Consider the following 15,732-nt stretch of genomic DNA (forward strand, 5'->3'; position numbering starts at 1 on the left):
ACCACTAAGCCACATTCCTAGCCCTCTTTATTTTATTAAAAAATTTTTTTTTGCCAGTCCTGGAGCTTGAACTCAGGGCCTGAGCACTGTCCCTGGCTTCTTTTTTGCTCAAGGCTAACACTCTACCACTTGAGCCACAGTGCCACTTCTGGCCTTTTCCATATATGTGCTGCTGAGGAATGGAACCCAGGGCTTCATGTATACGAGGCAAGCACACTACCACTAGGCCATATTCCCAGCCCCTATTTAATTTTTTTAACAAACAAAATCACATTGGTTTCTGATTTCCTTGACACTACCAACAGAAACACTACTGGTTTCAATGATGGATTTCTGTATCTCTAATGACATTAAGGAATTCAGTGCCTGGGCACTGTTCCTGAGCCTCTCTGTGCTCAAGGTTAGTGCTCTACCACTTGAGCCGCAGAACCCCTTCTAGACTTTTCTGTGTATGTGGTACTGAGGAATGGAACCCAGGGCTTCATGCATGCTAGGCAAGCACTCTACCCCTAAACCACATTCCCAACCCCCACTTTTACATTCTTTATAGAGCTGATTAGTGAGTACCATGGCATGGCACCTGTGATGCACCTGTGATCAAGCATACACAAACATTATTCCAAAATTTTCCCTCACTAGTTGGTTGTGGCATAAAAAAACAAACAAAATGAAAACTCTAAGGATAGCCAGGCACTGGTGGCTCACACCTGCAATCCTAGCTTCTCACGAGGTGGAGATCTGAGGATCACAGTTTGAAGCCAGCCAAGCAATAAAGTCTGTGAGACTTTTATCTCCAGTGAACCACCTAAAAAACCAGAAGTAGACTTGTGACTCAAAGTGGTAGAGTGCTAGCCTTGAGAAAAAAAAAGCTCAGGGACAGCTCCCAGGTCCTGAGTTCAAGCCCCATGTTTGACAAAAAAAAAAAAAAAATATATATATATATATATATATGGAAATTATTCAAGTAACTCTGTAAGAACCCTTGATTTTTGTATTCTGAAATATGCTAATGAAAGCTGACATTATTCAATGTAATGAACACTAAAAAAATGGAGAAACATCTCAGCAAAGAGGTGACAGGCCTTTCATTCTAGGAGGCAGGAAATCACTTATTCAATGTCCTCGGGAGACTTTCACAGCAGGGGTTGTGACGCCCTCATCAGTTCTCACTGCCCCGGCTGGTTTCAGAAGTATTGACACAAAAAAAGAGAAGGATGACGGGAGGATAATATGCAGGGTTGATGCCATAACATCGAAGAGCATCAATGTTTCCTGCTGTTGAAGGTTCTAGAGAGGGCATTTAGGAAAGAGTTACAAATACAACTTTTGCTGCAGATGAGTTAAAGCCACTTGGATTCAAAATTGAAACAAAAGAATCTGATAGGGCTGGGGATATAGCCTAGTGGCAAGAGTGCCTGCCTCGGATACACGAGGCCCTAGGTTCGATTCCCCAGCACCACATATACAGAAAACAGCCAGAAGCGGCGCTGTGGCTCAAGTGGCAGAGTGCTAGCCTTGAGCGGGAAGAAGCCAGGGACAGTGCTCAGGCCCTGAGTCCAAGGCCCAGGACTGGCCAAAAAAAAAAAAAAAAGAATCTGATAACTGCTAAAGCTTCTGGAAATCTTTCTCCTCCAAATTGCAAAGGGGAGTTTAAAATGATCATGTCTATTGACAGATGGACACATTTTAAGGAACTCTAAGAAAAACCCTTCTCAGGGCTGGGGATATGGCCTAGTGGCAAGAGTGCTTGCCTCGTATACATGAGGCCCTGGGTTCGATTCCCCAGCACCACATATACAGAAAACTGCCAGAAGTGGCGCTGTGGCTCAAGTGGCAGAGTGCTAGCCTTGAGCAAGAAGAAGCCAGGGACAGTGCTCAGGCCCTGAGTCCAAGCCCCAGGACTGGCCAAAAAAAAAAAAAAAAGAAAAAAGAAAAACCCTTCTCAGGTGATAGTGGCTCACACCTATAATTCTAGGTACTCAGGAGGCTGAGATCTGAGGGTGATGGTTCGAAGCCAGCCTAGGCAGAAAAGTCCCTGTGAGACTCTCATCTCCAATTAAGCACTCAAAATGAGGAGTGGTGCTGTGGCTCATGTGGTAGAGATGGTAGAGTGCTAGCCTGGGAGCACAGAGAGGCTTAGGGACAGCACCCAGACACTGAGTTCAAGCTCAACAACCACAAAACGTTGTTATGGAAGACATTCCCTTTGGAGCCTGAAATCACTACATTTGGGGCATTCTATTGAGTTTTCCATCAGGAGAGAAGCAGTTTTAGTCACTGAAATCTAAGAGGTCCTTCTTCCACAGCACCCGCAGAAAGGGAAAAAGGAAAAACCCCTGAGTCTGAAAAGTTATCAGTCTTAAATGAAAGATAATCTCCCAAAACAAGAGAAAAGGCTGACTAGTTAAAGTCAGAAACCCAGGTTGAGGTTTCCAAGGCCCTTTTATTACGGGAAGGTTTCTTTTATGTATTAACAAGATTTCACATATATATCTATAACAATCAGATTAATTTTCAAAAATTAGATGAAAAGAACAAGACAGATGCACTTTATATATATATGTATATTGAACACAACTAAAAGAATTTATAAAATGTTCACCTTCTTAGAGAATAAATGCAGACTGAATTCTGAACGCACCTCCAGGTTTAAGTTAGTTGAGTTATTTGTGTTTCACTTTCCAATAATAAATAGCATTTGTTTGTCGGTTCGCGATCCACCGCGGCAGGATTGGGTCATTACTGGGCTTTCTTCCTCTGGCCACTCCTTTGGGTAGTAGGTACTGATTTCATTGGACCATCGTCGGACCTATTATCACTTCGAGGTGGCATTCGCTCATTAATTCGGTCCAGACCTCGAGCTTCTTCAAAACTCCGGATTTTATTCGTAATCGAATATCCTTTGATGATGAAGGAAAAACAGGAAAGCGGGTGTAGAGTGCTCAATTAAGCACCGAAGTAACAACTTAACTAAGTTGCCCAGAATACAGAATCCCCCTGAGGAACACATAGAAGTGGCTCTGGAGTACCTATCTGGTGACGGTACAGGCAGCAGCGATTGAATCAGCCTGAACTAAATAACTGCTAATAGGCTCAAAAGGCAGATGAAATAAATTTTCATAAAAAGCTCAGGCACAACTGTGGCAGAAACAGACCCAACTAAAAGCTAACGAGTTCTTTCTTAATCTCAATATCTTTGGGAAAGTTTTTGCTATGGGCCAGAAACATGTGTATGCTAGAAAAAAGACAACACTAGGAACAGAACATGTTAAACACAGAGTAGTTGCTTTAAGCACAAACAACACATTGACCATTAAAAAAATCTTTGTGTTAAGAAGGACAGCTTTTTATCTTGCACAACCAGGAGCTGAACATTAGATAAAATCATCCACACAGCTTCTAGATATTGTCTTCCTGATTCAACTTTGCATTCTTCTTTGAACACCACTCTTCCTAATAAAGCCATTACACTTATAACAAAGGTTTATGAAGGTCCATGGTTTTCATTCACATATTCATAAAGTTTTACTTAAAATGTTTCCACAGAAACTTTTTTTTTTTTTTTTGGCCAGTCCTGGGGCTTGGACTCAGGGCCTGAGCACTGTCCCTGGCTTCTTCTTGCTCAAGGCTGGCACTCTGCCACTTGAGCCACAGCGCCACTTCTGGCCATTTTCTGTATATGTGGTGCTGGGGAATTGAACCTAGGGCCTCATGTATGCGAGGCAAGCACTCTTGCCACTAGGCCATATCCCCAGCCCCTCCACAGAAACTTTTAAGATAATTTAGTTTAATTGCTTTAGGGCAAATAAGAAATGAAGCAAACTATATTCTAGTCTACTTTCTGCTTCTGCTCTTGCGAATCTTTTGAGTCAGGAGTGGCTAGCTTGTCTGACTCTCCTAATCAAATAGATGGCCCTTGTATGTGCAAAGGACAGTGGATTAAACCACTTGACCTGTCTCATTACCAGCTGCATGCGCTTCATTCATTGTGCTCAAAGTGAAAGAGCCCAGAAAAGACTTGACCTGTGGTGAAGGTCAATCCAATGAATACAAATTTCAGATATGTTCATGCCCATTGTGGACAGTCCTGGTGATGAAGTGATGAAAGATTGGAAATGTTGACCAACTTTTCAAAAGCGGCATACAGACACACAAGCACATCTATGCGAGTAATGTGGCCATACGTACCTTCCTTGGCACGTATCGCCTGGACTGTAGCTGTAAGAGAGCAGGAGCAGCAGCATGCAAAAACAAAGACAGAAGAATGAGTGTATCCCAGCACTACGAACAGCCCCGTCACAGAGCTTCCCTTACCACTCTGTCCATAGTAAATTCAATGGGTCAGAGAAACAACAGGACTGAACCAAATTTGGTGAGAGGAAAAACTAAACTGGGTGGGTGAGCAAGACATTAAGTAGGGAGAATTTCTAGTGGAAAACAACTAACTTCTAGTTTATGTTCTGACACCAAGTATCCATGAGTTAGCCGATAATTTAATGTCACAAGTGCAAGTGTGTGTGTGCCTATGTGTGCCTGCACGCACCAGCAGTCTCGCACACTGGCTAGCAGCTGGTGCTCTACCTCTTTTTTTTTTTTTTTTTTGGCCAGTCCTGGGCCTTGGACTCAGGGCCTGAGCACTGTCCCTGGCTTCTTCCCGCTCAAGGCTAGCACTCTGCCACTTGAGCCACAGCGCCCCTTCTGGCCGTTTTCTGTATATGTGGTGCTGGGGAATCGAACCTAGGGCCTCGTGTATCCGAGGCAGGCGCTCTTGCCACTAGGCTATATCCCAAGCCCCAGGTGCTCTACCTCTTGAGCCATGCCTACAGCTCAGCCTTTTGCTGGCTAATTGGACATAGTGTCATGGACCTTTCTGCCTGAGGTAGCTTTGAACTGCAGTCCTCTAGATCTGTCTCCTGAGTAGCTAGGATTAGAAATGTGAGCCACCAGTACCTGGCTTAATTGTCTTTAATGACTGAGTTAACAAAGAGTGATCTTTGAGTAATAATAGCCTGGCATTTAGAAGAGAAAAATGGACGACAAGCGAGGAGTTATTTCTTATCTAAGGGTACACTGTTAGGCCAGAAAAGGCATAGAACTATTTAGTTCTGACACAAATTGATGTACTTCTCTGGGACTGGAGATATGGCAGAGGCTGACAACCTATGTTAGTTTTATATTACAACCTACATGGCTTCTGTTTATTGTGCAAGAAAACAGGCCAGCTAGTAAGAAGCCCTCCCTTTCCTCCTTTGGTGAGAAAACTGAAGAAATTAAAGCAATTTGCACCAACAGTTAAATGTCCTTGTCTGTTCTGTCAGACGGTAAAACCTTAATACATAAAAATTAAATGTAGCAAGAAACATCAGAACTCATCAATTCATTCAGTAGCAATTTTGTTAATAAAGGCGGTGACTGTGCCTTTCCACAGTGCATTGCAGATACAAATGTCAGGAAATGACAAAAAGAACTCTGCAGTGTTGGTCTAATTAGTTAAAAAATGACCTGGCAAAATGTGTATTTTTTTTTGGTAGTAATCCTCCTGCCTTAGCTTCTTAGTGCTGAGTTTACTGGTGTTAAGATACCATACTCAGAGGGGCTGGGAATATAGCCTAGCAGTAAAGTGCTCGTTTCATATACATGAAGCACTGGGTTCGATTCCTCAGCACCACATATATAGAAAAAGCCAGAAGTGGCACTGTGGCTCAAGTGGCAGAGTGCTAGCCTTGAGCAAAAAGAAGCCAGGGACAGTGCTCAGGCCCTGAGTTCAAGCTCCAGGACTGGCAAAAAAACAAAACAGACAAGATACCATACCCAGACAAGAAGCAACACTTACAAAACCATTTGGTGAAAACCAACTGTACAACTCATGGGGGGAAGGGAGGAAGGGGGAAAGGGGTGAAGGAGGTAACAAGTTGAACAAGAAATGTACTCATTGCCTTACATATGAATCTGTAACCCCTCTGTACTTCACTTTGACAATTAAAAAAAAGAATTGTTTTTGGCAGCAGCTTGTCTTAAGGGATATTACAAAGAAAAAAGTAATATAAAACTAACATCTTTACTGAATGTAACTCACATAACATAAAATGTCATTGTTTAAAGTGTACAAGTCAATGGTTTTGATACTTTTAGAATTATGCAACCATCCCAATCTATTTAGAACATTTTCTTTACTCCCAAAAGGAACACCCAAGTCACTAGCAGTCACTTCTCATTTTGCTCCCTCAGCAGTACCTTTGATGCTAGTCAACTACAACTCCACGTTCTGTCTTTATACTGTCATTACTGCTTGCACTTAACACAATGTCTTCAAGGTTCACGTGTGTTCACACAGGAACTTATGCTTCATCCCTTTTTATGGCAGAGTGGTATCCATTAGCTATAGTATATTGTGTTTATCTAGATGATATACATTTAGCTTGTACCCATTTGGGGCTCTTATGAAGAATGCTATTTACAAGAATTTGTATACAAATCTGTAGGATGCAAAACCAGGACTACAATTTCTGGCCCATCTAGTAACTCCTTTTAAATCATTTGATGAACTATATCATTTTTATTCCCATTGGCAGTGTATGAGACCCAACTTCTCCATATACCTCATCAAATTTCTTTTTCGGTGCTCAAACTCAAGCCCAGGGCTTCACGTATGCTAGATATGAGCTCTTGCACTGAGGTACACTCAGCAATACTTGCTTTCTTTGGGCTGGTGCTGGGGCTTGAACTCAGGGCCTGGGCACTGTCATTTAGCTTCTTTTGCTCAAAGCCAACACTCTACTACTTCACACAGTACTACTTCGGTCTTTTTCTGAGCACTTTATTGGAGATAAGAGGCTTATGGCCTTTCCTGCCCAGGCTGGCTTCAAACCACAATCCTCAGATCTCATACTCCTAAGCATTACATATAAGCCACCAGTACCTGACTCCTCCTCCTCTTCCTCCTCCTCCTCCTCCTCCTTCTCCTTCTCCTTCTTCCCCTCCTCCTCCTCCTCCTTCCCCTCCTCCTCCTCCTCCTCCTCCTCCTCCCCCTCCCCCTCCCCCTCCCCCTCTCTCTCCCCCCCTCCCCCTCTTCTTTTTCTTTTTTCTTTTTTTTGCCAGTCCTGGGCCTTGAACTCAGGGCCTGAGCACTGTCCCTGGCTTCTTTTTGCTCAAGGCTAGCACTCTGCCACTGGAGCCACAGCGCCACTTCTGGCCGTTTTCCATATATGTGGTGCTGGGGAATCAAATCTAGGGCTTCATGTATACAAGGCAAGCACTCTTGCCACTAGGCCATATTCCCAGCCTCATTTTTTTTTTTTTAATCATAGCCATTTTAGTGACTTAGTGGTATCTCACTGTGGTTTTCATTTGCATTTCTTGAATGTCTTATGATCTCAAACATTTTTGTATGCCATTTGTATGTTTCTGGGGAAAATGTTAATTAAATTTCTTTACCCATTTTCCAGTTGTGAGGGCTTTTTTTTTGGGGGGGGGGTCAGGCCTGGGACTTGAACTCAGGGCCTGGGCCAACCATGAACTTTTTAGCTAAAAGCTAGTGCTCTACCATTTTGAACCATAGCTCTACCTTCTGGATTTATTTGTGATCAATTGGAGATATGGGTCTCCTGGAATTTTCTGCCTGAACTGGCTTCTAACCGCAATCCTCATATCTCAGCCTCCTGAGTAGCTAGGACTATAGGTGTGAGCCAGCGCCTGGCATGAGGGCTTTTTATTTTTCAGAGTCCATATTTTCTAGATGCAAATATTTTCACATATTCTTTGGACTGTCATTTCACTTTCATTTTTTTTTGGCCAGTCCTGGGCCTTGGACTCAGGGCCTGAGCACTGTCCCTGGCTTCCTTTTGCTCAAGGCTAGCACTCTGCCACTTAAGCCACAGCGCCACTTCTGGCTATTTTCTGTATATGTGGTGCTGGGGAATCAAACCCAGGGCCTCATGTATACGAGGCAAGCTCTTGCCACTAGGCCATATCCCCAGCCCCATTTTACTTTCTTGATAGTACCATTTATAGTACAGAAGTATTCAATGTTGACTTGGTCCAATTTAAAACTGATTGTTCTTTTATCTTAACAGTCTTTGTGGATTTGTTTTCTCTTTATTTCTGGCTTTCTTCTTCTCTTTGGCTGCAAGGAATTCTGCAGTCAAATTTGTAGTTGTGTTGGCTTTCTTTTTCTTTTCCTTTGGCAAGGGAATTTTATAACTAATACTCTAAAGAGGTAACACTGGAGAAGATGTTGGCTGCAGGCAGAGGCAAAAACTCTGACTGAGAAACTCTAATTCTTCCAAATCATTCTCATTATATCCACAATATATCATGAGCCCAAATCTGAGGTTCATAGCACAAATCAGTTAAGTTTACACATGTATAACTACCACCTAGATCAATACACACACACACATACAGAGGTATCTACCTATAGAAAGATAAATTCCCAACACTAAGAAGTCCCTGTGCCCAGACCTCTGAATGAATAGCCTCCCAACAGAGGAAGCACTGTTCTCATTCTCTTCCGATTGATTAGTCATGTATCACACAAGCTGTGTGCTCTTTTGTGTCTCAACTTTTTAGATTACCTCATAAACTCTGAGATTCAATCATGTTGCTATATGTACCAATAATATATATTTTTATGGATGGATAGTTTATCACATGAATATAACACAATTTTCTAATCTATTCTACTATTAAAGGATATTTGGGTTGCTTCTAGTTTGGAATTACTATAAAAAATCTATAGTGAACATTCTATGTGTAGCCTTTGCTGGACAAGTGTGCTAATTTCTTCTGGATATTCTTGGTTGGAATTAGGTGTTATGGGGTAGGTATATGTTTAGCTTTATTGCCTATCAGTTTGCCAAAGTGGTTAAGCTAATTTATAAGTCCATCAGCATATATATAGTCTAGTTCTCCACAAGTCCACCAACATTTTGTATTCTCAGATTTTAAAACTAACCATTCTGGCTATACAGTAATATTTTACTGTGGTTTTAATATCTATTTTCCAGGTGAATAACTGTGGCAAACATCTTTTTCATATGATCATTGGCTACTCTGATATACTTTGTAAAATGCCTTTTAAAAACATTTAACCATTTTTAAAGTTTTTATTTTTTCTCATTTGTACTTCTTTATATATTCTGTGTACAAGTCTTTTGTCAGATATTTGTATCACAGACGTCTTCTCTAAGTTTGTGGCTTGCCTTTTCCATGTCTATCAAGTATTTTCATGAAAATAAATTAATTCTAATGGATTCAATTTATTCATTTTTCTTTGAAGACTAGTTCTTTTTGTGTCCTAAAGGTGCTTTTCCCACCCCCAATGGCTACTCTCCATACTTTCTCCTAAGAGTTTTATTGTTTTACCATTTACATTTAAGTTAGAATCCATTTTGAGTTGATTTTTGTATATAGGAGAGGGAAGTACAAAGAGTCATCTTTCCACCAGATGGACAGCCAATGTCTCTAGCAACATTGACTGACTGCTGGGTAATGGGGCACACCTTCCACGGAAGGGGCACCCCTACTCACCTTTCTCAATGGTCTGCTTTCCTCCTGAGAGGACACCTAGGGGAAGTGTGCCTGTGGAAGTGAGGCCCTTGAGAGTCAGCACACTCTCATTCTCTTCCCTGCAAAGGAACATGGAAGCCCTGGTTAATACCAGGGAACCACACTGCTCAGCAAGTCAGTGACCCTAAGGAAGGTTAAAAAACAAGCCACCGTAGGATAGGTTTCCCTCCCTTCACCCTGAATCAAAGGCAGAAAAGGTTTTCTGAAATATGCTAATTTTAAGCAATCATCCAGTTCTTTTGTTTTTGATCAGAGGGCCTGAAAGCTAGGTGCTATTTCGCATGCATGATTCCATTTGACCCACCTAACAAGCCTGTGAGTTTGGTCCTATTATCTGCATTTTAAAGACTAGGAAAGGAGGCACAGTGATACAACACAGTATTATACTGATAAGAGAAAGAGTCAAACACAGGCAATCTGGCTCTGCCATCAACACTACACCACTCACTACCTACATTTCACTAAGTCTAGGCTAGTACCAAGCAAATGTTTTCCAGAACAATGTCAGTCATTTCAACACGGAAGTGTGGTTCAGCCTGCAGTCAACTGAAGATCTACAGTTCCAATACCAAATTTCAATCCTAAACATGCTACTCTAAATCCATATCTAGCTTTCTTTTCAAATGCCTTTATCCCACACTGTAAAAACAGGCATATCCTTACCGAAGAATTGAAAAAACCCGTGCCATCTTCCCAATGGCTCTGATCTTATTCTTGATGATCTCTTTTCGGACTGGAGTGCCTCCTTGGAGAATACAAAGATTAAGTGAGTTAAAGAAATGTATTATAGGCTAGCTTTAAAAAAAAAAATGAAAGGTGAAGCCAGGCACTGGTGGTTCACACCTGTAATCCTAATGACTCAGGAGGCTAAGAGTTGAGGATTGTGGTTCAAAGTCAGCCTGGGCAGAAAACTCTATGAGACTCTTATCTCCAATTAAGCACCAAAAAAGCTAGAAGTAGAGCTATGGTTCAAGTGGTAGAGTGCTTAGCTTTGAGCAAAAATGCTCAGAGACAGTGTATATGCCCTGAGTTCAAGCCCCAGGGCTGGCATGCACATACACATGTACACACACACAGCGCAAGATAAAGCATTTTTCTTATTTAAAGAGAAATTGTTTTTTAAAAAATCAAGTTGGGCATGGGTATAGTGAGTCATATAGTAATTTTAGCTCTCAGAAGGCAGAAATGAGACGATCATGGTTCAAGGCCAGCTTGAGAAAAAAAGGTAGGATCCCATCAGAAGAGAAAAAGCTGCATGAGGTAGTATACACCACAAAACCCTATCTCAAAAATTACCAGAGGGGCTGGGAATGTGGCTTAATGGTAGAGTGCTTGCCTAGTATGCATGAAGCCCTGGGTTTGATTCGTTAGCACCAAACATAAACAGAAAAAGCCAGAGTGGCACTGTGGCTCAAGTGGTAGAGTGCTGACTTTGAGCAAAAAGAAGTCAGGGACAGTGCTCAGGCCCTGAGTTCAAGCCCCAGAACCGGAAAAAAAAAATACAGCAGATCTGAGAGGCAGGGATTTTTTGTTGTTGTTGTGAAATGTAGAATACAATGAAGAAACACACACACACACACACACACACACACACACACACACACGATGGTTGCTACAGCAAAGATCTATTTTAGGAATTCTGTGGGCCACCTTAGGACTGCAGGGTTTGCTTTGCCAAAGGGCAAGTGATCACTTGTTGTTTTCTGCATTAAACACAATGTCTAACTGTCTTAAAACTTAAATGTCCTTTCATCATAAATCTTCACTTTCTTACACCATAAGTTATTTCCTCAGCATTGTATTGCAACTATATAGTATAAATTACAAGGATGGGTAGGATTTTCTTTATGGCTCCCCCCCACCACCCAAGACTTAGGAAATAGTCCACACACTAGAAGCCAAGAGTTCAAAAGTCAGAAAAAGAAACATGAGCTTTTCTTCCTCACTTTGATCTTTCAATCTGCTAGGTCAATGACAGGTCCAGAGAAAACACAGACATTACCATTGAAAGGGAAGAAAGAAAGCTGTGTGAGACTGCTCAACTACCAATTCAGAACTTCTAACCAAGGAGCTGAGGCAGGACCGAGAATTAAGCTCTTAGCACATTTCAGTTGGCTATCTTTCTGGTAGCTTGAAATGTAGTGATCTTAAGGGGGAAGAGACATCAAGAAACACGGAGACAAGAACAAATATTAGAAAGGAATATAAATTATATGGAATGAAAAACAATCAGAGTGAAATGCACTGAGAGCAGACTATTATCTTTATTAGCTCCTATGAGACAGCCTGGTATCCATGACATAACATTAAATGCAGACATTTTTTGATGGCCGTATCTTCTATTTCTTAAAACGTTACTATTTTGTATCCATTACTTTTTATGTATTTTATACACTATTTTCTAAATTTTTATTTTCATGAAAATAAAATTAGATGAAAAGAAAAGTATCATTTTTGGAATAAAGCAAGGAACAAAAATAAAGGACAGACCATCTAAAATCTTTTCTTTCTCTCTTTTCTTCTCTGTGCCAGTCCTGGGGCTTGAACTCAGAGCCTGGGCACTATCCCTGGCTTTTTTGCTCAAGGCTAGCACTCTACTACTTGAGCCACAGCTTCAGTTCTGGATTTTTGGAGGTTAACTGGAGCTAAGAATTTTATGGACTTTCCTGCCTGGGCTGGCTTTGAACTACAGTCCTCAGATCCCAGCCTCCTGAATATCAGGCTAGGATTATGAGTCACAGGCACCTGGCTTAAAATCTTTTAGTTGATGCTACTAGAGTTTAAACTCAGGACCTCATTCTTTCTAGGTAGGCACTCTAAGTCTGGCTGTTTTTGGAGCTGGTTATAGCTCAAATAATAGGCTTCCTGTGCCCCAGGGTCCAACTCTCAATGAGAAGGGGGTCTGACAAACTTTTCTGCCTGGACTGACCTCGAAGTGCAATTCATCCCATCTCAGCCTCCTAAGTGGTAAGGATTATAGTCATGAGCCACTGGCACCCAGCTACAAATCTCTTAGTGAAAATATGCTTCTGTTTGGCCTGCCTCTTTTGTAACCTGGGGCAGTTCATTTCTCCTTAGGCAACCCAGTGGTCCTCTAATCCTGGACACCTTATCTGGACACCTGATTGGTCTAGTGTACTATAGCCCAGAGCTCCTGGACTCAAGCCTGATCTTCCTGCCTCAACCTCCTGAGTACCTAGGACTCACAAGTGCCTGCTACATCCCACTTTCTTTGTTTAATGAACTTAATATCTTTTCTTATTTTTCCACGACGGGATATTTTCCTTTTAAGGCCTAAACTTTCAGAACTTCAAGTTCGCTTGTCATTGTTTTTCACTTCTGTTGTATCATAGTGGCTTTGCTTAGGGATTTGGTCATCTTTATTCCCTCATGGTTAAGAATGAAAGACTAAGACTGAGGCTGTAGCACATCCCTTTCCTAGCAAAAGAAAGGTGCTGGGTTCATTTCTAGCACAACTGAAAAAAAGTCAATCACCCCCCCCAAAAAAAAGAATCCCCCAAACCCCAAACAGACCACTCATAACTGCTGAGTGGAACTGACGACTGTGTGCACTGTCTGGAGGGACCAAGTAGGCCTTTTGCAGGGAACTGAGTGTGATCACTTCACCTATTTTTGACAAGGTAGTGATGTCTTCAATTTACCACAGCCCAGAAACCTTTTGCTTAGCTTTTTAAAGTTCAGCCTCCTGATGTGGAGAAACAGGTGCCCAGTGGCAACTTAGGCCTTTGGCTGCTTTCAAACTGATTTCATCCTACCTTGTCATGGTAGCTTACAGCCTTCCCTATTTCTTTGGCTCTCCTGAACTAGTTATGTTAACAACATGACTACATTTGTATTTGTACTTTCTAAAAACTTTTACCCAAAATTCTCCTATCTTTGTAGGCATAACTTTTTATACTTTACTGTGAAATATAATAAACATTCAGAAGAGCACACAAAAATGTACAACTCAGCAATTTATTAAGAAGCAAATGACTATAAAACCACAACTCAGATCAAGAAAAAGAACGGTGGTTGGCCCCTGGAATTATCCCCACGGGACTATCCTAGTATATGACAGGCTGTCTCCTTCCCTGAAGGAAATATTCTTTTGATTTTCATCAGGACCATTCTCTTGGTGTTCTTTATAGTTTTACTATGTAAGCTTGCATCTGTAAGCACTACAGTTTTCATTTTTATGCAATTGGATCAAGTATACACTTTTCTTGGCCTGGCTTCTTTTGCTCACCACTATGTTTGTAAGATTCATCCATGATTGTCTTTCTTGCTATAGTCCGTTTTTGTCATAATCTATTCCACTATACAACATCTCTGAAATTCTTTTTCTGCCATGTCATTTGGGCTAACATTTTGCTACTACAGATTAAGCTCTGAAAGTATTCCTATGCATTTTACTGTACATATTGCTGATATGTATACTGCTGCAACATTATAATTCTTAGTTACAGGGTGTGTGCTATGTTTAACTTTCAATAACAGTGTGGCATTGACTATTACAACAGATATACTAAAAGGTACTTGTGCTTCACGTGTGTCATCCTAGCTATTTTGAGGATTGCAGTTCAAAGCTATCCCATGCAGGAAATCTGTTTTATCTCCAACTAATCACCAGAAAACCAAAAGTGGTGCTAAGGCTCAAAGTGGTAGAGTGCTGACCTTGAGCAAAAGTAGCTCAGGGGACAGCCCTGGCCAAAAAAAAAAAATAATAATAATAATAATAATAAATAATTTTTAAAGGGCTTAGCAGAAGAGTGCTTGCCTAGCATGCATGAAACCCTGGGTTTGATTCCACAGCACCACATACACAGAAAAATCCAGAAGTGGCGCTGTGGCTCAAGTGGCAGAATGCCAGCCTTGAGCAGAAAGAAGCCAGGGATAGTGGTCAGGCCCTGAGTCCAAGCCCCAGGACTGGGAAAAAAAAAAACCCAAAAGATATACCAATTTACTAACTTATACTTCTGTGTATAAGCATTCCTACTACTACACATGTTGACCCAATACCAGATATTAGTCATCATTAGTTTTAGTATGGTATTATTATTATTACTATTATTATTATTTTACCAATCCTGGAGCTTGAACTCAGGGCCTGGGCACTGTCCCTGAGCTTCTTGAGCCACAGCGACGCTTCCGGCTTTTTCTGTTTATGTGGTTCTGAGGAATCGAACCCAGGGCTTCATGCATGCTAGGCAAGCACTCTACAGCTAAGCCACCTTTCTAGCCCTGGCTATGTTCTTCTGTGAAGTGGTTGTTCATGTGCATCATCGTAATCTGGTTCTTTAAATCTGCACGTGGGACTTTGTTGGTGACATTGCGAAAACTCTCTCCCACTCTATAGTTTGTCTTTTTCTGTTGTTGGTTGTGGGCGCTGTCCCTGAGCTCTTTTTGCTCATGTCTAGTGCTCTACCACTTTGAACCACAGCGCCACTTCCGGTTTTCTGGTGGTAAGTTGGAGATAAGAGTCTCACAGACTTTTCTGCCCAGACTGGCTTGATCCACAGATTCCAGCCTCCTGAGTAGCTAGGATTACAGGCATGAGCCACCAGCACCCACTTTGTCTTTTCATTATTATTTTTTGGTCAGTCAGGCGGCTTGAACTTGAGGCCCTGGGTACTGTCCCTTAGTTCTTTTCATTCAAGGCTAGCACTCTACTGTTTTGAGCAAAAGCGTGCTCCACTTTCAGTTTTCTGACAATTAATAGGAGATAAGAGTCTCACAGATTTTCCTGCCTGGGGTAACTTTGAACCTCAGATCTCAGCATCCTGAGTAGCTAGGATTAGAGATATGTGTGATCAGTGCCCAACTAGCTCTCTTTTTAAATGCTTAATAATCTTGGAATAAACATAAGCTCTAACTTTTAGTAATGTTATCCAGTTAATTAATAGTTTTTCCTGTATAGTTAATACTTTTTATGTCTTGTTTTAAAAGATTTTTTTTTTTTTTACTGCAAGTTCATGACAATATTGTTTGTTATAAATAGTGAGGACTTTGTTTTGCATTTCTGGTTTTTTTGGGGTCTTTTGTTTATTTGTTTTGTTTTTGTTGCCAGTCCTGGGGCATGGACTCAGGACCTGAGCACTGTCCCTGGCTTCTTTTTGCTCAAGACTAGCACTCTGCCACTTGAGCCACAGCGCCACTTCTGGG

General features: G+C 41.5%; 1 protein-coding gene across 3 annotated transcripts in view; it reads right to left on the bottom strand.

The window, feature by feature from the left end:
• Positions 1-2,407: 2,407 nt before the first annotated feature.
• The window catches only part of Ppp3cc (protein phosphatase 3 catalytic subunit gamma), a 56,624-nt gene continuing 43,299 nt past the window's right edge, over positions 2,408-15,732 (bottom strand). For all 3 annotated transcript variants that reach the window (XM_048330891.1, XM_048330889.1, XM_048330890.1), the window contains exons 11-14: positions 10,231-10,312; positions 9,529-9,626; positions 4,189-4,218; positions 2,408-2,900 (exon numbers count right to left, since the gene is read on the bottom strand). In XM_048330891.1, the coding sequence (XP_048186848.1) occupies positions 2,740-2,900; positions 4,189-4,218; positions 9,529-9,626; positions 10,231-10,312 (371 nt within the window). In that variant the 3' untranslated portion in view covers positions 2,408-2,739. The remainder of the gene's footprint in view (positions 2,901-4,188; positions 4,219-9,528; positions 9,627-10,230; positions 10,313-15,732) is intronic.

The sequence above is a fragment of the Perognathus longimembris genome, chromosome 21 (genome assembly GCF_023159225.1).
Source record: "Perognathus longimembris pacificus isolate PPM17 chromosome 21, ASM2315922v1, whole genome shotgun sequence".
Classification (NCBI taxonomy): domain Eukaryota; kingdom Metazoa; phylum Chordata; class Mammalia; order Rodentia; family Heteromyidae; genus Perognathus; species Perognathus longimembris.